Source organism: Cupressus sempervirens, chromosome 4, assembly GCF_028749045.1.
Source record: "Cupressus sempervirens isolate cs-2001-9-10 chromosome 4, ASM2874904v1, whole genome shotgun sequence".
NCBI lineage: Eukaryota > Viridiplantae > Streptophyta > Pinopsida > Cupressales > Cupressaceae > Cupressus > Cupressus sempervirens.
In genome coordinates, this window is record NC_143121.1 from 543675892 (window position 1) to 543702420 (window position 26529).

At 38.2% G+C, this 26529-nt stretch overlaps 1 protein-coding gene across 4 annotated transcripts in view; it reads left to right on the forward strand.

Annotated features, from left to right (window-relative positions):
- LOC149562339 (endonuclease III homolog 1, chloroplastic-like) overlaps positions 1-26529 on the forward strand; it is a 178499-nt gene that overhangs the window by 142769 nt on the left and 9201 nt on the right. For 2 of the 4 annotated variants that reach the window (XR_016363918.1, XR_016363919.1), the window contains exons 8-12: positions 17133-17199; positions 17370-17461; positions 17915-18052; positions 18160-18268; positions 18411-18494. Coding sequence is in view for 2 of the 4 variants with exons in the window: in XM_089825863.1 (XP_089681989.1) it covers positions 17133-17199; positions 17370-17461; positions 17915-18052; positions 18164-18268; positions 18411-18494 (486 nt within the window). In the remaining 2 variants the exon portion in view is untranslated. The remainder of the gene's footprint in view (positions 1-17132; positions 17200-17369; positions 17462-17914; positions 18053-18159; positions 18269-18410; positions 18495-26529) is intronic. The other 2 variants (XM_089825863.1, XM_089825864.1) reach the window with 1 other exon arrangement.

Below are 26529 nucleotides of genomic sequence, written 5' to 3' on the forward strand. Positions count from 1 at the left end.
AACTGTTTCTCAAACAAACACCGGAAATATCCAAAAAATGCAACTTGGACTCTCCTATAGTGATATTTACTATGTGACAAGGTGATTTGATCATAGTAATCCTAGATAGGAACTTGTAACCGATCTCCTTTGGTGGAAATCCTTGAGAAAGATCCCATGGATGCAACTATGTAAACCAAGTAGGAGTTCATGTAGAATGGCGCTAAGGTTCTTACATTAAGCAACTACTCACAAATAGCAGTACTAATAAGTTCTTCCCAAAAGATAGGTTCTTTATTATTTAAGATCTCAAGAATGGATTTATACATCCACGGCTCAAAGTCACTGGAATCTTTGAGACCGCATATCCCGCTAAGAAGAGTTATCAAGTCTCTACATGTTCCCATTCTTGACAAATGAATTACAAAGACCTTACATTATCGGAGAGGTCGTACAGTATGTGTAGGGGGATTGTATGGACGTACAGTGGATACACAACCGTATGAAAGGATGGGTTTGTGACCGTACGGTGACAGGGAGATGATGCAGTACGGTGGAGGCAGTCGTATGATGTATGTGAGGAGGGATGAGGGTCATACGGCATGCAGGGTTGGGATTGAAATGAATGAAGGCCTAGGCTGGCTGTATGGTATGCAAGGATGGGAAGAGAAATGACGCCTTGGGCTGGCCGTACGATAGTGCTGGAGAGAGCACAGAGGGTAAAGGGTGTGAGGGAATAGAGGGCGACAAAAGATGGAAGATTGAAGAAGGAAGATGGAAGAGGGAAGATTGCATATGAAAAATGGTAGGAGTATGGAGATAATTGTACAAAGATTTGGAAAGAGATTACAAGGTCATGCAAATAATATTAGAACATAACTTCATTAAATAAATACCATGCATGAATAGGTATTGAATACCGATATTCTCCAATTAATACTCACAGACAAAGATGGTACTCTGATGTGCTAGATCTGAGCCAAGTAGTACACAAACGAAATAGGGTGAGGGTTGAAGTCTACAAAAACTAGAAAGCCTAGTAGGGAAGATTTTTCACTTTCGAAATGGCGAGCAACAGATAATCCCTACGGGAATTCGCAGTACAAAGAATAATAAACCAAATTGCATACCAACTACTACCTACATGTCGTGCTTAAATACCTGTCGGGAAAACTTTCCAACAGTTTACAAAGATAGCTGATGGCCACACCTGCTTACGGAAAGAATAAAATTGGGTCCATGATATACTAAATCAATCAACCTGGTAACAAAGGTTTGATTAATTATTTATTTTATGACAGGAATATTATAGTCCTCCTGTCGCAAACTTTGCTTGTCCTCAAGCAAATGCATTGCCGGATGTTGCAGAATGTGCTCATCTTCCCAAGTTGCATCGTCCAACAGCAAGTGTTTCTAGCATACCAAGTATTCCTTCAAAGTATGGTTCTGCAAGGTCTTCTCACGTACATCAATGATCTCAACCGGTTCCAATATGAGCTTCCCTTCTTCATCGAGCGATGGAAGGTGTGTAGTTACTGTGATGTTTTGTCCCACAACTTTCTTCAGGCAGGAGACATGAAAAACATTATGAATATGGCTTCCTTCTAGAAGTTCTAGCTCATAGGCGACTTCACCGATGCAACGAGCTACACAATAAGGGCCATAAAACCGTGGTTTCAATTTTTCTTTCCCTTTTCTTTTCAATGAGGATTGCCTGTATGGTTGGAGTCTGAGATAGACCAAGTCTCCCACTTCGAAACTTCTCTCGATCCAATGTCTATCGACGTACATCTTTTGTTGATTCTGCGCCTTTTGTAAGTTCTCTTTCAAGCATCTCAGGATGTCTTGCCCTTCTTGAAGCCAGTTCCTCACCCTTGGAGCACGATTGTCAGCCAACACCATGTCAATAAATGAAAGGAGTTCATACGCGTATAGTGCTTTGAAGGGTGCCATCCTGATGGATATGCGATAAGTAGTATTGTAATAGTATTCCCCTAGATGCATCCATTTGACCCATACCCGTTGTTGTGCTGAAACATAGTTCCGAAGGTAGCCTTCTAGCCACTTGTTCACAATCTCCGTTTGTTTGTTTGTTTGAGGGTTGTAGTTTGTACTTTGTGACAATTCTGTTCCTGCCAAAAGAAACAATTCTGTCCAGAAAATATTGATAAACCACCCTTTGTCACTGGTAATATTTCGGGGTAACCCGTACAGACGAAAAACTTATCTGAAAAATAAGTCTGCTACCTGAGCGGCCTAAAAGTCTGAGGGGATGGCGAAGAAGTGTGCATACTTCCTCTCCCTGTCCACCAATCCTTCCCGTTTACTTTAGGGAGTCCGGTGATGAAGTCCATAGAGATGCTTTCCCACTTCCATTTTGGTATAGGTAAGGGCTGTAGTAAGCCGACAGGTAAAGTGTGTTTGGATTTGTTCTGTTGGCAGATTGCACATTCCCGTACATATTGCAATACATCTCCTTTAAGTCACTTCCATGAAAACCTCTCCTTGAGTTGTCTATAGGTTTTAAGAAATCTTGGGTGCCCGACCAAGGGTGAGTCATGTATTTCCTTTAGGATTTAGGCACCAAGTATATCCAATCCTTATAGTAAATAATGTCATTCACTAACTTGTATTGGTCATCTTCAGTGTCGTTGTCCATTAGCTTACATGCAGTTGTGTTTTTGAAATATTCCACCAATAAATGTGCTTTCTAGTCAGGTGAGATCTGAGATGGTAAACAGATGGCAGGTTTTCTTGATAGGGCATCTGCAACCACATTGTTCTTCCCCTTCACATATTCAATGTTGAAATCAAAAGCTTGAATCTTACTTACCCATTTTTGTTGTCTTTCGTTTAGATCCCGTTACTCCAGAAAATATCTCACTCTAGAAAATATCTCAAATTATTATGATTAGTACGAACAACAAACTTGGCACCTACCAAAACTTGGAATTTGTTTAGTACATGCATGATGGCCAAGGTCTTTGTTATAAATGGAATATAAACACTTTGTTTTGTAAGCTTTCGACTCTCATAGGCTATAGGGTGTGTATCTTGCAATAATACCGCGCCAATTCCCTCTTCGGAGGCATCACACTCTAGAATGAATGGTTGTGTGAAATCGGGTAAGGTGAGAACTGGACAAGTACTCATTGCTTCCTTTAACTTATCAAAAGTGTGTTGCACTCTTTCATTCCATTGGAAGGAGCCTTTCTTAGTTAGATTTGTTAACGGTGCACTAAGCTGAGGGAAACTGCTTACAAACCTCTGGTAGTAATGGCATAGACCTAAAAACCCTGGAAACTTAGAGAGTGATTTTGGTGGGGGCCAATCCAGGATAGCTTGAACCTTCTCTTGGTGGACCTGCACTCCATATTTGCTGACAACTTTCCCTAAGTATTATATTTCTGTCATTCCGAATTCACTCTTGGATTCTTTGGCGAACAAGGATTGAGCCTTCATGATCCCTAGGACTTCATTCAAGTGTTCTTCCCAAGTTTTATTGTAAATAAGGATATTATCAAAGAATACCAACAAGTACTTACACAATTGTTTGTTGAAGATGCGATTCATGCAAGATAGAAAAGTAGTTGGTGTGTTTGTTAATCCGAATGACATGACCAAGAACTCATAATGCCCGTAGTGACAATGGAAAGTTGTCTTCTCCATGTCTTCTTCCCGCATGCAGATTTGATGGTATCTGAAGCGAAGATTTTTTTTAGAAAAATAAATTGCCCCATACAACTCATCTAATAACTCATCGATTCTGGGAATAGGGTATTTGTTTTTTATTGTCTTCTTATTCAGAACACGGTAGTCCACACACATGCACATCGTCCATCCTTTTTTACCAAAATCACTGATGATGCAAAAGGACTAGATATGGGATGAATCCATCCTTTCTTGAGCAGTTCTTGAATTGTTTTGTCGATCTCATCTTTGAATTTCTTGGGATGATTGTAAGGCATGGTGATAACTAGTTTGGCACTGGCTTCGAATTCAATGGTGTGTTCAAACCCGCGATGGGGGGTATGCCGGAAGGAATTTCTAAAAAACTTTATCATGGGTCCTCAAAATATTTCGAAGGTTATCATCCTAGTGAGGGGTCTGTTGTCATTTTATAGGTTTCGTCAAAACGAAACAATGTGCAACCCAAGCAATGTCATCATGTTGAAAAATTGCCTCCATCCGTTGTGCTAAGACTTCCTTTGGCCCCTCATTGGCCATTCCATGGAGAACAACCTTCTTCCCATTAACAAAAGTGAAGTCCATCCGTTTGAAGCTCTGAATGTATTCATCAAGTGTCTCCATCCACTGTATGACTAGAATGACCTCCATATCATCTAGGTCCACTATAAAGAAATCCTTTGTCACGGTGTGGTTAGCCATGGTAATACTTAGTTGGGGAACAAGGTGTGTACAGGGAAGAAGTGTCCCTCCACCAACCTTGACCAAGAATCTTGCGTGCGTCTCAACAGGTAAACCTCTTCCTTTCACCAAAGATGAGTTTATGAAGTTTAGAGTGGCTCCACTATCGAGCATCATTGTGACCCTTTGTCCTTGAAGTGTTCCCCATATACGAAATAACGTACACCTCAGGCTCTCGGCTAAGGTGATGGTTCCTCTGTGCCGCACCAATGATGCAATTCTCTCTGTACTGTTCAAATTGACCATTTTGGTGTCGTCGTGGGAATAGTTGTCTTCTGTGGGGTAGATCCTCCTGATCATCCTTTGGAAATATTGGTGGTTTGGAGTGTGAATAACCTCGAGAGGATGACAACGATGAGGATGCCATGCTTCATGCCTTTTTCATAGCCTTCGAAAGGGTGGAAGGATTGAAACCTTTTACCCAGCCCCTTGATGGCTCCATCAATCCGTCCATGAAGAGCATTATCCGTCTCCTTTCGGAAATGTTCGTGACCAAAATAGAGAGTTTTTGAAATTCTATGATGTACCGGTCAACCGATCCAATTTTCCTCAGTTGTGCTAATTCTTTGAAATTAAGTTTCGGATCTTTACCATCAAATTGATCTACCAATCTTTCAGTGAATTTAGCATAAGTATTTGTTTGGTCATGCCCTAGTGTTTTGGTTCCATGATGCCACCATTCATGTGCCATTCCCTCCAAGTGTAGTGCTGCAAATTTGATTGCTTCTTCTAGAATTGGATTAAGTTGGAAGAAAGTGTCAGCCTTCATTACCCATGCTTGAGTGGATATGGTCCTGGACCTGTCAAATGGTGACATATTTACCTTACTCAGCTTTCTTCTGAGATCATCATTAAAATATCCTCGGTTTCCGCCTCTGAAATATCTCATTCTTAGTTTTGCGTAAGCTTTGTAGGATATATCTTCCTCCAAATTTGCATTCTTCTAGTCTTCTCTCAACTGTCCCTGAACTTCCTCAAAGGTTGTTTGCTTTGCTCGGAGTGGTACCTCCGTCCGTGGAGGGAAAAACGACATGGAAGGTCGAGAGCGTGCTAGATGAGGGTTTGCCTTACTTGACACCAAGTCCGTGTTGTGACCATTTTGCGGGCCCATTGTTCTTTCAAATTCTCACCAACCATCCCTGGCATATGAAGCTATCTGATCGGTATTTGAGGTCGACTCATTTTATCTGTAAATTTCATCGTTGATACAGGGAAGTCGGGCCATATAATAGTAGGGCGAAGTGAAAGCTCAACAAAAGCATGAGGGGCCGTTTCCTCGACCCCAGCAATGGATGTAATCGCTAACAAGCGTATATAAATAGCCCTCAATCTGTAAACCAACCAAAAGCTCTCGTACTCGTCTAGTTGTTCTTTAAGCTCTAGATCAAATTGAATAGATGCCCCATCAGGATTAAAAGGAGTTGATCTCGGCTGCCTCGTTCCTTCATCAACTTCTGCAGGCAGGCTCACAATGCCAGATCACCACTTGAATGATTGACACGTACCAGGCTGTAGGGCTTTACCGAATATTTTATTATTTGCCAATTTCTCAAGAGTTTCTTCCATAAGTCGCTGAGTATCATTGATTTGTGTCTGATTCCTTGAAAGATCTCTTAGTATTGCCATGAGTTCAATAGCAGTGCGTTCTTGTTCCGCCATTCTATCAACTGAATGGTATCTTCTTCTCTTTCGGCTATAAACTCTTATTCATTGTCTACAGGCTGGTTGGATGATTTTCTCTAATACCACTGTAATGTTCCTGTTCCCGATGGATGAATTGCAAAGACCTTACGTTATCAGAGGAGGTCAATTGGTATGTGTAGGGGGGGTGTATGGATGTATAGTGGACATAAAACTGTACGAAAGGATGGCATCTGTCACTGTATGGTGATGGGAAGGTGATGTAGTACGGTGGAGGCAGCCATACAGTGTATGTGAGGAGGGGTGAGGGCCGTACGGTATGCAAGGATGGGAGGGAAAGGAATGACTGCCTGGGCTGGCCGTACGATATGCAAGGATGGGAAGAGGAATGATGGCTTGGGCTGGCCGTATTGTAGTGCTAGAGAGAGCACAAGCATAGAGGGTGAAGGGAGTGAGGGAACCAAGGGTGACGAAAGATGGAAGAGGGAAGTGGGAAGATGGCAGATGGAAAATGGTAGGAGTACGGAGATAATTGTGTAGAGATTTGGAAAGAGATTACAAGCTCATGCAAATAATATTGTTTGTTTTGCTTGCAAACAGGGCACTCTCTAACATACTGCAACACATCTGCCTTGAGCCCATTCCATGTAAATCGCTCACGTAACTACCTGTACGTTTTGAAGTATCCAGGATGTCCATGAATCTCTAGCATATTCAGCAATGATCAAGTGCCTTCAATCTTTTGATAATTGAATCATAGCACTAAGATGTGGTCTATGTGACAATGCATCTGCTACTACATTCTGAGTCCCTTTCACATAGGAGATGTCAAAATCATAAGCCTGCAGTTTACTAACCCACTTTTGCTGCTGTCATTGAGATCTCTCTATCCAAGGAAATGTCTCAAACTATTGTGGTCAGTTTTAATGCAAAACTTACCGCCCACTAGATATTGCCTGAATTTAGCCAATGCATGCAAAATAGCCAACGTCTCCTTGTTATATATACTAAATGATCTCTCTGGCCCACAAAGCTTCTTGCTCTCAAATGCAATGGGGTGCTTGTCCTGCATCAGAACAACACCAATACCCTCTCCAGAAGCATCACACTGAAGCTCAAATGGCTTCGAAAAGTCGGGCAATGCTAACATAGGGCACGTAGTCATTATCTCCTTGAATCTCTCAAAGCAAGCTTGTGCCTTAGGTGTCCAAACAAAGGCTCCCTTCTTCAGCAAATCTGTCATAGGAGCTGCATGGCGTGAATATCCACTGACAAATCTATGGTAGAAACCACACAACCCAAGAAACCCTCTCAACTGTGTCAGGTTCTCTGGAGTAGGCCAATCCACAATAGCACGGATCTTATGAGGATCCATCCTTACTCCCTCTGTACTAATGATGTGACCGAAATACAATAGCTCTCTCATGCCCAAATCACATTTGGACTCCTTGGCGTACAAGGACTTCGACTGCAGGATCCCCAAAACTGTCTCCAAGTGTTCCATGTGCTCCTGCCAAGTTTGACTGTAAATCAGAGTATCATCAAAGAAGACTAACACATACTTCTTCAATTGGTGACGGAAGACCCTGTTCATGGTGGATTGAAAAGTAGCTGGCGCATTGGTCAGCCCCAATGGCATGACCACAAACTCAAAGTGCCCACAATGACATCTGAAGGCAGTCTTCTCAATATCCTGCTCTCTAACTCTAATCTAATGGTAGCTGGATCTCAAATCAATCTTCTTGAAGTAACATGCACCGTGAAGCTCATCAATCAACTCATCAATCTGTGAAATGGGGTACCTGTTTTTGATTGTCCTTTTGTTTAGCACCTTGTAATCAATGCACATCCTCAATGTACCATCCTTTTTCTTCACCAACATAACCGAAGAAGCAAAAGGAGACTTGCTAGGCCTGATGTGACCCATCGCAAGAAGCTCCTTGATGGTTTTCTCGGTCTCATCCTTGAACCTCTCAGGATGCCTGTATGGTGTAATCATTACAGGTTTAGCACCCTCCTCCAACTCAATGATGTGCTCAATACCTTTGTCTGGTGGTCTACCAGGTGGAATGTCACTGAAGACTCTGTCATACTTTAGTCTCAACCTCTGTATGTCTAGGTGATACTCTATCTGATGCTGTCCCTCCTGTGTAGGCATGAGAGTACATACGGCTGCCCACTCAATGTCATCATGTCTGGTTAACTTCTCCTGTCGTGTGAAGGAAATAGTCCTATGTCTCCATTCCTGATGGCTCTCAAAATCTGTTGCTTCCCATCCACTTCAAACTTAATCTCCATGTCCTTCAATCTGAAGGTGACCTCTTCCAATGAGTGCAACCACTCCATCCCAAGAACAATATCCAGATCACCCATGTTGACAACATGGTAGTCTGCCTTGAACTCATAGTTATTCAGGCGTAAGGGCAAATTTCTAACCATCCTGTTACACTTAAGAGTGTAACCATCAACAACCTGTACTCGTAGTCCCTCAAACTCCTCAGTCATAATTCCACGATGTTCAACAAAATGTGCATCAATGAAATTGTGCGTAGCACTTGTATCAACCAAAGTAATAACTCTTTGCCCTGCTAGAACACCACGCAGTCTAAAAGATCCTTCCTGTTGAATGCTAGACAAGCGTGCCTCTTGAAAGTGCAACTCGGGCTCCTCCTTAGTGTCTGGAGCTCCTGCTTCTGCCTCGGGCTCTGCATCACTATGATCAACCTCATGTCCAGAATTATCAAAATTTGAACCCTCGTAGTAAGCCCACATAACCCTGTTGGCCTTCCCCTTAGGCCTCATAGGACAATCATGATCTCTGTCGTAGCGACCCTTGCAGTAAAAACATAGTTTCTTCCTGCGCAAGTCATTCAGTGTCTTCATATCCAAAGGTGCTGTAGACTTACCCTTGGTGTCACCTTTTTTGCCCTTGTTTTTATCAAACTTCTTATTGTCCTTGAATAAAGAAGTGCTCCTGGAGGTGAACCTACTGGAGGGTGCTGTGAGCTCCATGCTCCGTACCTTCCTCATAGCCTCTTGCAATGAAGGGGGATCGAATGCCTTGATTCACCCTTTTAGAGGTTCAGACAACCCCTCTGTGAATAATATAACCAACCTCCTCTCGGACACATCCTGCACCATCATTGATAATCTCTGAAACTCACTGATGTAGACCTCCAAACTGTCTGTCTGTCTCAGCTATGCAAGATCATGGAAGAAGATCTCCGGGTCTTTCTTATCAAAGTGCTCTACCAATCTATCCACAAAATCTTGATAGGATGTCACCTGAGTATGCTGCAATGTGACCATACCATGTGACCACTAATCATGTGCTGCACCCTCTAAATGCAAAGTGGCATACCTGATAGCATCCGTCTCTGACATAGGCCTCAATGCTAGGAATGTATCTAATTTATGGATCCAGGCTTGTGCTGTCATCTGTCCACTACCGTCGAAAGATGGTAAGGTGAGCTTGCTAGCAGCTCGCTGCAACTCACTGTCCTGAACTCCTCTAGGCCTCCAGTTCTGCTTGCTACTCCTCATGTGCTCTCTTCTTTGACTTAGGTAGCGATTAAAATTTAGCAACTCACGAACATGTGGAGGTAGTGCCTACCATTCTGCATCTGCAGCCCGAAGATAATTCTGAAAGTCCTTTGGCATATCGTCCACTACTGCCTCTTGGGTCGCTTCTCTAAGGAATGTAGGATGTGTAGGTCTGTTTGCAGTCCATGACCTGTGCCTAGGAGCACCCTGTGAACTTGCTACACTCCTGTTATCCTGCTCTGGTGTCCCCCTAACCTGTTCCTGATTTCTCGGCTAAGCAACTCTTTCCATCATAGTAGTCAATGCACATATAGACTGAACTATCTCCTGCTGTCCAGTAGCCATAGCCCGAAAGAAGTTTCTAGCCTCATCCTCATCAGTCCTGGGGACTCTAGGTGGACTCTGTGACTGTCTTTCACCCATATTAAGTATATCTCTGAATTCCTGCTCATCTTTAGGTGTTGCTCTCCTGCGTGTATAATACTTGTGATACCCAAAAGCTGAAGAATGCATAAAGATTCTTTACCCAACCTGATGGCAAGAATACTGCTCTGATACCATTGTAATGGCCCTTGCCAATAGGCCACTAATAACCACTAATAGTTAACTGTGAAATTTCGTCAAACACTTGGTATGCAAACTAAATACACTGCTGAAAGTAAAATGCTGAATAAAGGGAATTGTTGTGCAACAAATCTACTCAAATAGCTGATGTAAAATAGTGCCAATATATTTATTCAATGATAACCAAATGCTTTGACATATGATATGCGATTTTCAACTCAAAGTATTACAACATGACACATTACAAACTAACCCTCACTGGTTGAATGCAACTGAGAATTTCTTGCAACTACAAAACTGAAATGAAAGAACCTTGATTGAGCAAATGCTAGAGATTGAATGCCGAAGATGAAATGATGAAAATGCAACTCCAACCTGCCCTCAAACTTGCTGATTGTACGGCCTGCAGGTACAACCATACATGTACGAACTGGTACGACACCTAGCAAAAATAAATGTTGGGCTGAAAGGTGCCGAAAATGTTATGGAAATAATCACCAGGCACCAAGGAAAATTCTCCCAGAAAATAAAAATCAAACTCCCAACCAACAGTGAGATTTGAGCAAAAATGTATGTCTAGGCTGAAAATTGAACCCTGCTGGAAATGTTCAAATAAGCTCAACTTGAAGTAGCTGAACACCACTTCCAAAGTGCAACCCTTCAAAGGATATTTCACCTCCTTAGTTATGAAAATCCTTAGGAGACTCTGTTTCCAATGATCAAATGACAATCTGCAGACCAAGATGGCGCCACAAATGCTCAAAGAGAGAAGTATTGTAAACTCAAGTCATAGGATGTCCAAATGAAAGGCCAAGCACTCTATTTATTCACTTTCCTAAGAAAGCCACTAAGAACTTCTAGAAGTATCCATAAAATATTCTTATGAAATTCTTTTATAATGCACTTTTATATAAAAAGTAACTTTATAAAATAAAAAGTGCAACTCAACTCAAAATTGTAATATTTTGGTCTCGCATAACACATAAAATAAAAATATAATAAACCCCATCTCTCCAAGAGTAAAATAGACCATCTAATTCCCAAATAATCATCAGAATGACTCTCTCACCAAAATCATCTGCCTACAAGAGTCCATGATAGGCAAATTCACTAAAAATGACATGTCACTAAAAAGGGGACATGATAAAATACGTGCTTCTTAATCACCAATATTCAAGATGTTTTTGACAAACACCATGTTCTTGGACGTTTTTTGATAAAAACGTGATCTCAATATGCAAGTGCATGAGCCGGTCTTGGCATTAAAAGGAAAAAATGTGTTAACCAACAGCAAAGGCATGGATTGAAATCCCAAAAAGATTCCTCCTTGAGCAAAATTGTGACAAAAAATGCCCCAAATCTAGACGTTTTGCACAAAAACATGGTCTCTAAACACCATGAAATGAAGCATTTTTTGCAATGATTTCAACATCTAAGACAAAAGAATGCATGAAGAGGTAAAAATGACCCTAGTTTGAGAGATTTTATGCCATGAATCAAACAAATGTGAAGATTTTTAGCCAAAATGTGCCCTTGGAGACTCAAAGCATGGATGTTTTGCACTTGGAGGCAAAATTGGGCTCTTAGAATACATTTGCATGGGTTTCAAAGCCAAATCGCAGTCTAAAGGAGGCATTGCACATTTTAAATTACATGTAACTTGACTTCCTATGCAAATCACACTCTAGGAGTGCATTTGCATATTTAAAAACTTGTATTTGGCTTCCATGTGCAAATTGCACTCTTGGAAGTGCATTACATATTTTAAAAACTTGCTCAAATATGCTCATAGTGCAAAATTGCACACTCTAGAGGTCATCGTATATTTTAAAAAGACTCCAAGATGTAAATTGCATTCTTGGAGAGTCTTTGCATATGTCAAAATACATGCATTTACATGTTTAAGTGATTAAAAATGCCCTTTTAGTTCAAAATTGCAGTTTCTAGAGGCAGTTACACATTTTCATGTAAACGGGTTAAAAGACATGTAAATGAACAACTTAAGTGAGCAATTAAGCACTTGTCTAATTGATTTTTGAAGAAATATCACTTAAATGGTTCAAAAATAACGTTTGTATAATAGAATTAACATATTATAAACAAATATCATTTCAAAAGTAATATTTAACTTATATGTTTAAAGAAAAAAAGTTGCTCCAAAAATAAACCAAACTATATAGTTAATATTCACTTAAGTGACAAATTAAAAAAGCAACTCAACTTAAAAATATAACATAAAGTGCACTACAGTTACTTTAAGTGATAAATTGAAATGATAAAGTAACTTAAAAATGTAACATAAAGTGATGTTAAGTTATATTTTTCAAAAAGTGAATGTGAACATTAAAATATAACATGATTTTTAAAATCATTTAGTTGCACCTGGAGAGTCCATTTTGGGCACTAAAATGATCATATTTTTTGATTGCTAACTTCGATTAAACCCTAAGATAGATTGAATCAAAGGGAAAACTGAAAGTGTGCAAAGCCAAAATAACAAAAACTAACAAACACACACTAAAAAACAAGAAAAGGGGCGTTGAAGGCTTCAAAAATCAAGCATAGGCTTAACAAACAGAAAAACTAAAAGGACTTGACAAAAGCCTTCAGTAAAAGGATCCATTATAACAATTGGAGTCAATTGGTTGATCAATGTTATTTAATTAAATAATGAACCAACTCAGAGAAATGTGAAACTAAGTTGAAAAAGTTTCGTATTGTTACTTACATTTTGTGGTGACAAAATGCAGAATAACAGTTCTGATGAGCTTAGTTGAGTAAGAGGAGTTGAGTGATGCTCTTAGTCTTTGTTTCTGGCTTCTGGTTTGTGTTACAAGAATCTTGGAGGGAGCATCTATTTTTAGTAGGTCACCCCGTTAGGTTCATTCATTGTTTTTCTTCATCAGGATCACTTCTATGTTGTCATATTTTGATTCTGATGCTTCTTTAGTCAATTTCGCAAGATGGACAAATTGTTGGGTGATGCGACGCGCTGCCCTGCCCATAGGTGGTTAATTATGTGGTGTTCTATGTTCACTAACAGTCATGGCTTTTGGTGCAACGGCAAATGGGCCCTACAATTGGTATCAGAGCCTGGTTTTGGCTTGGTCATGGGTTCAAATCTCCTCGGTACTAGATCCAGGAACAGAATTACTCACCGCCATTACCAAGCCATTCCAGCTTTCAGGCAAAGAACACAAAATCAAGAGAGCCCTAATTTCTTCATCAAAATTGATACCCACAGAAGATAATTGACTAGTAATAGTATTAAACTCATTTAAATGATCTGCAACAGATCCACCTTCTGCCATTTTCATATTAAATAAACGCTTCATGAGAAATACCTTATTTGAAGCGGAGGGCTTTTCATACAATGTCGCTAGGGTTTTCATCAAATCTTCTGTCGTCTTTGCTTTTGTAATATTAAATGCCACCGATGGTGCCAAGCATAACCGAATGCTTCCAAGTGCCTTTCTGTCCAAAAGATCCCATTCAGCCTCTGACATAGTTCCAAAACTAAGTAGGAATTTAATTTCAGCAGGGCAACTCGGTGATGAGGGTTGTGTAGTTACTTTTAATGATAAAAATTGGAAGGTTTCAAAAGGTTCCCTTGTAGTAGCAAAAGGTGTGAAAGTAGGCACCTTATATCTTTGTATAGGTCATATTGTTCCTTCTACTTTGATTGTTTCAGAGAAAAATGAATGTTCAGGAACAATTGCTGTAGTTGAGCAGGGAGAACAAATAGCTGCTGTAGATTCTGATACAGCGTTGTGGCACAATAGACTTGGGCATATGAGAGAGAAAGAGTGACAAGGAGAAGACAAAAGGCAAGAGTCGAGTGGGACAAGGCTTGACAGGTTAGCCAAGGGAGCATTTGTGAAGGTTGAAAGCATGGCATGGGATGTGTGGATTCATGCTTGTTCACATAGTTTGCTCGGTTGTGGCTATGGCCATGAAGGCTTCCATAGTTGTATGGCAATGGTATTTTTGCTGAATAATACATGGTGATGGATGCTTTTGGAGGCTGGGTTTTTTCCCTCAATGAGGCTCTCAATGAGGGTTTCCCAGGGTATATCTTGTGTCACATTTTGTGGGTATGTTGTCTATTCTCTTGCATGTGGATTTTAGTTCATGTTTATTTCAGATCTATTATGGGTTATGTGGAAACGGTTATATTCTTTGTTGCCAAGTTTCCTTACACAAATTATTATTGTTATTCAACTAGCTATGTTGAGGTTGCTATTTTTGCTGGTATTGTATGTTGGCCACCTTAGTGTCAAAGCTCGTTGGAACCGGGTTGAAAAGTTTTAAAGCTTGGGCACAAGAAACAATGGCCTCGCATGTCTAAATATTATGATATGGTTGAAAAGGTTGTTTTGGGGAGCCAAAAGAAAATTAATAAATTATATATTGTGCCTAAGTATAAAGCAAAAAGGCTTTTCAGTGAAAGGTGTAACGTTGAAGCTAGATTGTGCAAATAAGATTATAAATATGATTCTCATTTTTAGAATGGATCATCTAATTGAATATTATTTGTTTTTGTTGTTAAGGGTTTGAGTTCTGAGAATCGCTTTTGCAACTGTGGTTCAAATTGCCGCTGATCTGAGAAGTTTATCTATGTGGAGGAAATCGCCAATACTGGAGGGAATTATTTAGCTGCTGTCGATTGATTCCCATCTGCATTTGAATTAGGGGAAATTGTGAGTAATTGGGAGGCTGCCGTTTCTCTTCTTGGGCAGCTTTTGATGTCCTCATTGGCTGCCTATTCCTGTTTGGGCAGTGTCACATCTTTCTAGAAGGCTGGGAGTGGATTAGAGGCCCCTGCGTTCAAGAAACTGAGGCCTGTGATCAGAAATCTGAGACCTTTCATCAAGTTTCCAGCCTGTGATTTGGGTCTGGAGTGCTACATTAATCATTTGAGGGTCTGCAATTAATGTAGCAGGAAGCAAATAAATAATTCTGCTCATTTGTAGTGGATTTGAGAAGCTGTTGGGAAACCACATAGGGTTGGAGTTGGACTTAATGCAATTGAACATCAAAGTAGAATATCAATCAAGTTCCTATTGTTAATGAAACCAGTTCATGCCATTTTCTTTTTAATTATTGTAATTTTGCAATCAGTCATAAAATACAATTATCAGTCAATGTTAAATTTATTGTGGATTAGTAGCATTCAGTTTATTCCTTTCTGATTTCTGATAATCTCTTGACCAATTAACGGTCAATGTTATTCAATGTTATGCTGATGCAATTCTTATTTTTAAGACCTAATAGTAGATGCATTTCTTGCAAGAAATCTCAAAAAAAAAGAAGATCATCTTCTAAATCTCTATAGGCATTTTTTGTGCTTTGTCCTCCCTACCTACAATACCAAATGGCTGGAATATGTATTGCTGTACTAACAACTATGGCAGTTGTTTAAATGGATATGTGATAGCTTGTAGAATATATACAGAGCTTGGCTTCTCAATATATTGAGAGCTGTGAGAGCTAAACTTGAATTAGCCTGTTAAAGAAAATGGGTAAAGGATAAGAATGTTGCAAGAAAGGTCAGATTTGGTGTAAAATAAGCATTGGGAGTAGATTTTACTATTATGTATTGCTGTACGAACAACTCTGGCAGTTGTTTAAATGGATATGCGATAGCTTGTATTGAGAGCTGTTAGAGCTAGACTTGAATTAAGCTATTAAAGAAAATGGGTAAAGGATAAGAATCTTGCAAGAAAGGTCAGATTTGGTGTAAAATAAGCATTGGGAGTAGATTTTACTATTATTATCTTCTAAATCTCCGTAGACATTTTCTGTGCTTTGTCCTCCTACCTACAATACCAAATGGTTGGAATATGTATTGCTGTACTAACAACTATGGCAGTTGTTTAAATGGATATGTGATAGCTTGCAGAATATATACAGGGCTTGGCTTCTCAATATATTGAGAGCTGTGAGAGCTAAACTTGAATTAACCTGTTAAAGAAAATGGGTAAAGGACAAGAATCTTCCAAGAAAGGTCAGATTTGGTGTAAAATAAGCATTGGGAGTAGATTTTATTACCATTTAGAATTTTTAGGATGGATAGTTTAGGTTTTGGTTAAAATTGTTAGTAACCATTTCTAGTTATGATTAAGTTATAGGTTAATTTTTTTTCAACAATTATTTGTTCTGTTTGCTTATGTTTAATAGAACTAGTTTGACCTATATATGAACATCTGCAAGAGAAAAGAGTTTGGTGATCGGATCCCCTTCGCTTTGGAGCCTATTAAGAATGTCTTTGGTTAAGTTTATTTTCAGGGATTTTAGGAGTGAAAAAGCTTTGTTTTATGTTTCTCTTCTCAAGGATATCCACAAATATTTCACTTGACCATTAATGGGGGGACAGATGGGTGGAGGGGTGTTCATTGGAAAATGAATAGGTGACTATGCCATTCCAATTAGTTTTGTTAAAAATCTTATTGAATGCAGTTTATTTGATAAATTTTGTAGGAAAACCTCTTGGAGGTGGCATCTTGAAAAGAAAAATCAAAATCTGATATTTCAAACCTAATTAGTTTACAGGTACCTCCATGATTAAATCTCATCATTGATGATGTGTTGAAAATTTGCAGCTCAAAATGACAGGGCCTATAAATATTCAAAAAGCTACCTAAACATGTTTAGACAAATGTCTTCTTCCGGAAATCTCAGAACCATGAACTAAAGTGCTTAGAGTGATTAAACATCCACAGTTTATAATGTTTTAATTTGTTCACTTCTGAATCTTTGTAAAATATATTTGCATTAGTATTTCAGACTACACTCTGTGATCCATAATCCATCATTCTACAGCCCTCATCTTGATGATGGATCATGGAGTGTGATCTGAAACATTGATGTAAAATTTTTTTACACAGTTGAATCCAGAAGCAAAGCTATCTTAACTACAGCGTTGTTAGAAGCTGAAGGAGGAACTATGTCTGAATATATATTGCATCAACTTACAGGATCGGAGATTTGCAATTTTAGTCTCAGCACTTCTGTCAAGCCAGACTAAGGATGAAGTAACTCATGGTATGTTTGGGTGCGAGGGCTTATTTCTTTCAATTTGGATTTAGTGTCTTTCTATTAAGAGAGTTGGAGATATTCCTTGTATAAAATATTCTTTTGTGCTAGAATACTTATATTAAATTTAATATTTTGGCATTTATGAGGTAGACTTCAAATATGAAATATGTTAACAGGAGCAGTGCAAAGGTTAAGTCAAAAAGGGATTTTGTCCATTGAGGGGATTGCTAATACAAATGAAGCAGATATAAAGGACATTATCTATCCAGTAAGTGCTTAGTAACATATTCAGTGTTTTTAATGCAGTGTACTTTTATGATGAAAAGAATTTCATCCTGAGATCACTTGTTTAAAAGGAAAATAAAGGCAAAACACTAAATATGTTTCACATGGGTCATTATAGGGCAGAACAGTAAGTTGGAGCTCTGCATATTTTTTAATATTCCACTCAAACTGTTATGAAGTTTTGTCTGCATCATGTACATTGTATGATGGCTATGAGATGCAGAAGCCCTCTTTATGTTTACAAGATTTTAAGACTAACAATAATTTTGGATCTGTAGATTGGAATTATATTCATTATACAAATGTTTCTAGGCATGAAACTTCAGTGGATATGAATGAGTGCACATAGGCATGTATATGCACACTGCTGCCAAGGTACACATCTTTTAGTGGACATAAACAAAGCATAGATTGTATTGTTTTTTGAGTTTGACAGGTTGGATTCTATAGTCGAAAAGCTGGATACTTGAAGAACATTGCCATTCTGTGCCAAGAGAAATACAATGGAGACATTCCAAAAACCTTGAAAGAATTACTTTCCCTTCCTGGGATAGGTCCTAAGATGGCCCACTTGGTAGGGAAATCTTGATCTGATTTTTTTTCCTGGCTATTGAAAAGTATTATTTTACTGAAAAAGTATAATATCCAGAAATAAGTTAGTTGACAGTACATTTTGACTAGGAAGGTAATGAATGTCGGATGGGAGGATGTCCAAGGAATTTGTGTAGACACTCATGTTCATCGCATATGTAATAGACTTGGCTGGGTTTCATTGTCAGACACAAAGCAGGTAGTAGCATGAACTTGTTTTCTGTAATTGTTTTAATCAACTTTGCTCAAAGAATCCTTTGTTAGTATTTCTCAACAACTTTATATTAGGCATTGCCTTGAATGGATGATGATTTTGCTCATATTTATTTTTATTCTATTAGAACACAGGCACACCAGAGGAGACAAGAAAGGTTTTGGAGTCCTGGCTTCCAAAAGATGAATGGGTTGCCATCAATCCACTTTTGGTATTAATTTCTTTTTATTATCTGTAATGCTATTATTTTGATCTGGCCCAGATTTAATGTTATTATGTTCACACAATATGAAGACAATTTGTTATTATTTTGTTTCTGATTAATTGCAAACAAGCAGGATGAAACTCCTAAATTACACAGCTTTCAAGTGAATTGTGTGTCCGATTGCAATAAATAAGCAAACTTAGTCTAGGTGTGCTTCCATAGAATGGAATCAAATACCAAAAATGAAAGGGGAATTTGGGTTTATTGAGATAAACTGTTATCATTTTGGGAGGACAATGTAATGGCTTGTAAACTTGCACTGCACAACAAGTAGATTTAAACTACGTAGCTAAATTCTGTGCATTAATTCCGTGTGCGCTTCTATGGCGATCTAATGTGCAAAATAGACTCTTAGCACATATGATGCAATTGTGTTCTGTGTGTAGTATATGCAGATTAATCCTGTGTTACTAGGTCTCTTCCCTTGACCCCGGTCCGGTTCTAGCCAAGTCCCGGTTCTCCTTGGGTTTGGCTTACTTGTAAGTATAAAAGGCCTAATTATTACATAGTAAATAAGCTAAGCATTTGAAAATCAAATGGTTGGCATTTTGTTCCAGAGAAGCTAATACAGATGTAAAAAATAACTTTATTGTCTGACAGTTGTCTGATATTGTTTGGACAGTTCTCTGAGATTTGTCTGTTGGTCTGATATTTATACTAATAATTTTTATATTTCATATGTTATATTTATATATTTTATATTTCATATACTATATTTATAAACTGTAGATTTTTGTCTTGCATTATATTATATTTTATATGAATAAGTTTTTATATTACATATTATTATATTCGTATGCTTTATATATATTTTTGAATGGTGCAAAATTTTGTATTTTATTAATAATCAGGTATTTGCCTAGCCCGAACCAGGGGTGGCTACAGAAAGGGAACCACCTCCCCATGAAACAAAGCACCTAAGTGTTGAGACCTATTAACAGGTCAAAACATTAAGATTTTCTGTTCACTCAAAACGTAGTATGTCAAAGGCTTCTTTTTAGTTGTCTTATGTCTCTTTGCAACTTGCCAACCATCCTCCAGCCTTGCTGCCTCTTTCTGCCACACCATTGCATTATGACAGGAGAGATTTGCCTCTTCAGCCAGGCTGCAAGGAGCTTGCTGAGCTTAATAGACTACTTTTTGGCTCCCCCCCTAGTATTGATGTGAGTTATGCTCCACTAAAACGTGCAGAATTGAATACTTAGTATTCTAGGATGAAACACCAAATGTCCAACTCTCTCTTGAATAAGGATGCTCATATGCTAAACAGTGTGTTTGAATTGTGTGATCAAATGAGACATGTCAAGGTTCCATCTTATTGTGGACTTTCACTCAGCTTTATGATGTGATATGTTGGTTATCATAAAGAGACTTAAGCTGTTCATTCAAAGGACTTTAGTTTGACTTTAACTTCTTCCAACCAACAAAACTGCGAGGCAAAGGGTTTAGAGAGTCTAATCTATTCCTAGAATGCAAGAAATTGTGGATGTCTTTGTGACTCTAATAGACTTAGTTTAGCCATCGACATCAACCAAGCTCGTGCAATCTCCTAAGGGAAATGTAAGATGTTCAAACTGCCACCATTCCATTAACACCATCCATTGATGCATATTAATGTGCAAGCAATAATCAAAGTTAAGTTCATATAGTGCCATTTGACCACACAAGGAAAACTTACATTCAACAACCAGCTAGTGGTTTGGTCTAAGTGAGCTCACCAGAGATTCATCCTAACTCACTTCCATTCAACTAAACACTGCTTCTAATCTACTCTAGGGGAGGAATTGAAGAAACCATGCAATACTTCAAAGCAACACAAGTAATCCAACATGAAGACAAACAATGAATTGCCAATTACTTTGATAGCATTATGAGAACAATTTCAACAAATCTCCTCTGTTGCTCTACCTCTAACCTATTGAGTTACAAATGAGAAGGCCTTGGCCTTATATGGTTGTTCAATTACATTGAAGGGCTAAGATTGATTCAAGATCAAGGACCAAGATTGATCTATTAAAAACCCTGAATAGGGTTGCCACACTACCATCCAATTACATGAAGGCACCGCCCTGTGGGCTAATAAGAAAATTGCACTTGATCAATTCTTTGGTGATGAGAGAATATCTTTTGATACTCAACATTATCAAGCTCTTAATTGTGTTGGCATAATCCCAAATTGCTTCATCTTCTCAATTTTTCTCCATCTTTCATTTTGAAATGTTCTCATTGCACTTGTTTTTGGAAATCTTGATTTTCTTGGCCATGATCTTCTTGGTGCTGAAATCTTTCATGTTGTTGGATCCGTGAAAGTGAACATGGATCCATTTTAGAAGAAGATTACATGTTCTCTTGCCAAATTGTATTTGAAAGTAGCTTTTATGAGTTCTCAAATTCATTGTATGGGAAAGAGAAAGTGTTTTTAAAGGATCTGGATGTCGCATCAGATTAAGAAGATAAGTCACATAAGATTGAGCCAAAATCATGTGTAGCAGATGAGTATGGTATATCATCATCATCAAAAGAATTGGAAGCTGTTTTAAATTAGGCTGCTTCAAAAGAAATTAATGTGATAGAAGTTTCAGATATGCATAGTATGGGATCTGAAAATTATTCTAATGCTATGATTTGTAATTGTATCAATTCTTTTCTGCCTCATAAAGAAAGGGATGATGCCCATGCTGAAGTTTCTCATGTAGAAGTAGTTAATGATTCTAGAATGAAAACGAAGAGTGTAAATGAGTTAGAAAATATGGATCGCAATCTTGGCGTAAAAAAACATGAACATATGTTTAATGGTGGATGAACAAGTCAAGTGTTCTAATGAATTAAGTAGTTTTCCAAACAACATTACATATTCAGTTGTAAAGTTATTTGATTGTCACGATGATGTACATGCACCTACAATTCAGCCAGATAGATGTTGTTTGCTTGATGACGTTGGGTATGATGAAATAAAATGTTACATGAAGTATGGATCTGATCTAGTTGATGGCCGTAGTATCTACTTGTTAAATGATGGTGAATATTTGTCATAACCCCATAATGACATATGACTAATGTAAATATAAATATTATTTTAATACAAATATATGTATTCAATTCGTTATCAATAAACTATTGTACCTCATTAATCATTTCTATATATTGACCATTTGCATTGACACAATAGGAATGCATAAAATATATCATATTGATTTATTACCTATATGTCATGATACAAAAGAGAATAATAATAATACATATTAACTTTGAATAAATGTTCATATTTCAATTTTAATAATATCCTTAAATACATCATCGTGGGTCTAGGAGACACGACTCGTGACCATAGGAAGGGGCATACATTATAATGAAATGTCACAGGTATTGAAGGGGGATATAAAAACCGCACTAACTAGCACCAAGGAGGGGGGCATGACATCACAGAGCTAAATGAGGGATAGGTAAACCCACGTCAGCGCCGGTTATTGGTGGGCAGATATAGTCGTAGGTTCCACCTCATTATGGATGTAACTGGCATTTGAACCAAAACTAGAATAGAAGGCAAGTGGAGGAAAGTGGGACTCGCATGTGAACCAAAGAAAAGAAATATTTAATAAATTCCTTCACATGGCATCCACAAACACAACAAGAACGAGGAATATTGCGGTGACATCAATCCAAATGGGAGGATTGATTTGGAAGTAGCGATTAGTGGAGAAATAATATGCCCAAACATTGTGAAGACCCCACCACTCCCTTTATCATTGATCAGAGAGGCATACCATTGTGGGGACCACATGTTGTGAAGTGACAAGCAAACATACACTACATTCATATGAACATTATATGTGTTGAGGGAATAATTTTGTGAAGCGGCTAGAGTTATCGGGTCCCATATTAATTACTAAGGTATTATTAGTATAAAGAATCTTCCCTTATATATATATTTTTGGTTGGTAATATTTATTTTATTTTATTAATATAAGAGTTTTTACATCATTTCAAAATAGAGTCCCATGGTTAGCCTTACTTTCTCCTATACACATCACTTAAATACCTCCTATCTAAACATTCTAAAGCTTTATACAACTATTGCCACTTTATCCACAATATCAGTTACACGGTTCACAACTTCAGCTAACTTTAAAAAAACAAAGGTCTTTAAATCTTTATGCCAACTGTCCATCTATTCATTCCCCACTTTTGCCACTTGCAACTTGCACGATTCTTCTCTTCTTCCATGAGGTTGCTCTGCACTTCCATCATTTCTTTACACTTTCAGCGTTTGTGAAACAAAAATTTCCGACAATTCCCATTCTTGTTCTGCATTGCCCAAAAACTACACAAAAAAGAACATTCCCAAAACTATGTTGCAGGAATTCTTGTTTATCGCTTGCCCTTTATAGATTTCCTTGTCATTGTTTATGGGCTTGTGAAAACCAAAAACAAAATTGAACAAAATTTCATCACCTCTAACTGCCACCACTTCCCTTCAATCCTCGACCCTTACTGGGAATTTGTCGCGCACCACCCTTCATCTATTCCTATTCCCTGCATTTCTCCACTGCTTCGGATGGGCAATAAGGAGACCCAACACCTTCCTTCCCTTCCTTTCATTAAATTTGCTGATTTCCTCTACCAACTTGGTCCATGCCACTTTAATCTTGGCTTTATAGGTGTCTTTGTCAACCCCTGTTCGCCACCAAACAAACCCAAATTTCCCACGTTTTCAGCTCTCCTCTATATTCTCAAAGCATTCACTATAGTCAAAAGTTTGTCCTGGCCATGCCCATTCCAGTGGGGAATCAATCCCTACAATCAAGTCCACCGAGAAAAGCATCTTCATTACTGACTCGACCTCCTCCACAAGAAAAGCCAACTCTAGGTCCTGAGCCATCACCATCGCCGCTATGTCGACATTGATTTCCAATGGTGGGAAGAGTTTTGAAACAAATCCCCCATCATTTCCTTCACCACATCTACAAATCCTTGCATTGGACACTTCAGCAACAATTTCAACCTCATATTCTGAACTGGGCCAAATAGAGCTTTCTGCTGCCTATTTGTTTTAAAAGCAGGGGTAGCTTCCATCCTTCCTGTCTTTTCTATCACTTTCAACACTATTTTGATTTACTATTTAGAATGTTGAAAAAGACCTTTTTAACTCTATTTAAAACTTATCAGTGGTTTCCTTTCTTGTAAATCTTCTCGTCAACACTCAAATTAATCATGCTTTTTTCTATTTGCGCATCCTGTCATTATGAGTTCATTTATACAGATCTCCCAAATTTGTTCTTTTTGCTTTTGCTGACAGTCCTTTAAGATGTCAATCTCCTTGTGTTCGCACACCTTCAAAAAACAATAACTTATAAAAGAATTATTCGTTTTCACCTAATTGATCCCAACGTCTACACTATTCGAAACTTGACATACCTTCCTCCACAAAACTTGCTGCCCATTTTGAAAGGGTGTCCGCTTCTCTATTAGCTTCTTTGTAGACATGACAAATTTGAAAATCCCAGAGCATTTAACTCTTCATTTACACACACCAACAAATTTTCTAAGTACCATGCTGAAATCGAGTTGTTTCTTATGGCTTGCACTACAACCATCGAGTCACCCTCTAAAATCACTTTACCTCCTACCTTTTTTGCACATTTTGTTGCCAAAAATGCAGCTTGAAACTCTGCTTCATTTTTTGTTCTGTCAGGTAATCTTCATGCTCCAAAAGCCAATGTCTCCCCTAAATTATCCTTGATAATGCATCCTGCACATGATTTTCCAGAGTTTCCCTTCGATGCCCCATCAAAATTAACTTTGATCCAAACCTTCTACTGGAGCTTCCCACTTTGCACAATCCCTCTTATTTGCCTTAGAAGAATACTTCGCTTCGTTCCTGCTACCCTAATTTTTATTCCAGGCCACCTTTTCTGAACAACTCTGTCATAAGTCATAAACACACATTTTGACATATTTTTCTTAACCACTGCAACACTAACAACTTCTTCTATTAAATGATCGATCCTTTTCATTAGCTGATCAATTGTTGCTGTCACTTGCTAAAAGATCCTCCTATTTCTCTCCTTTCACACTTCCCAAATGACAATTGAGGGGCTCACCCGCCAAACACATTCAAACATGTTTCTCCTCTTCATTCTTGGCCACGAGGTAAAGAAAGCCTTAAGAGAAGGGCTCCATGGTCCAAACCATCCTAATTTTCCCTGAATATGACTCCAACATTTAGCTGCAAAGTCACAATTCAACAGCAAATGATCAACACTTTCCTCCTCTTTTTGCAACAAACGGTTTTTCATATCGAAAACAAAGACAGTTAAATAAAGATTTTCCAACATTCATTGATAGATAACTGAAATCCTTTTTATATGACATTAACTATTTTAACAATTAACTGAAATAACCATAACCATATCAATGATCATCTGAAAATAACTAGTTTAACGATTAATTGAAGATAACTGTATCCATGATCATCCAAAATAACTAGATTAACAATTAACTAAACATAACTGTATTTACGATCAACTGAAAGAACTATATTAACGATCAACTAAAAATAATTGTATTTATGATCAACTGAAATAACTAGATTAACGATCAACTGAAAATAACTATATTATCGATTAACTATCCTTTCTACATACAAGTAAGTAAATGCTTATCAAGAGAAGAAGAAAAGAAACATGCAAGTATCATTCAGAGGGTCTTTAGCTGGTTGTGCAAGCCTCGGCTTTGGTGAGAGGAGGAGCATTAACATAGGCTTAACCTCCCAGCCTCGGACCATACTTATCCCCACACAATCTATTGAATTAGAAAGGCCCTCTCTACTTCGGGATCGGGTTTGGGATGTTCTTAGTCCAACCACCTGAGCATCCTGGTGTTTAGAATGTCTACATAGTTATGAAACGAACATGTCTACATAATTGACACCACTGACATCAAGTGATCATTTGATGGAAAAACATGCCTTTAAACTACCTTGGCCAAGGATTTTAGATGGGTTCATCGACCCGATCACCACCACTCGACAACATGTTACATTATAGAGATGAGCATGAGCAATTATGTTTAATTTAATTTATTTAATCATGTCTGATTTCTCTTCTGCTTTCTTGTAGATTCATTCCACCTCTTCACCAAGCATGGCTACACAGCCAGTGAATCCCAGGTGTTTGGAAAATTTTGAGCAATCTACTCTTGGCATAGTTTCTAAAAGGATTCATTGATTTGTATATCTTATCATGAACTGTGACTTAAAAAAAAATGTTCTTGAGACTAGTATAATTCATCCAAGTTTTATCGCACTTAGAAAGCTCTTTCTTGAGAGATACTATTCGACTTTTTCTATGATGATTTTTGAAGCTATGAAAGTTAAGAAGAAAATCATTAACAATGACATGGATTATTCAGCAAAGCTTATAACGTAATCTTGGATAGGAAGGAAGTTTCTGAGCCTAACCGGCTGCTATGGAAATTGAGTTAAAACATTGGAATATCACAATTTGAAATGATTAACACATGACCTGATAAAAATTCGGAGTTGTCTAAAAACTTGCAAATCGATTTGAAATCAGTTTCCCTCTAGTTGCTTGAAGACGTCACCACAATGTATATGAACTTTTATCCTTAGCAAGAAATACTTATATGGCAGGGAGTACAAAATGGGCTGCTTTGAACAAAGCTTTTAAATGGTATTGTAGGTATCTACTAAGTCTATTGCAGGGAATCGTCACAAGAAGAATATGAAATCGAGTGTGATGAGGGGCAGAAGGAAATACTGGAAAGACGTAAGATGTAGCATACAGGAAGTCGGGTGTTGAATTATGTAGTATCTGCCTTCTACACATGGCTTCAAATAAAAAGAATGGTCATGATTTCTTGGCTTTTGCAACTTAAAAGATTATTTGTCAATTTATTTTGCCGAGTGTTTAATCGGTTACAATAAAAAAGAGAGGAAAAATAAAACGGATGGAAGAAAAAG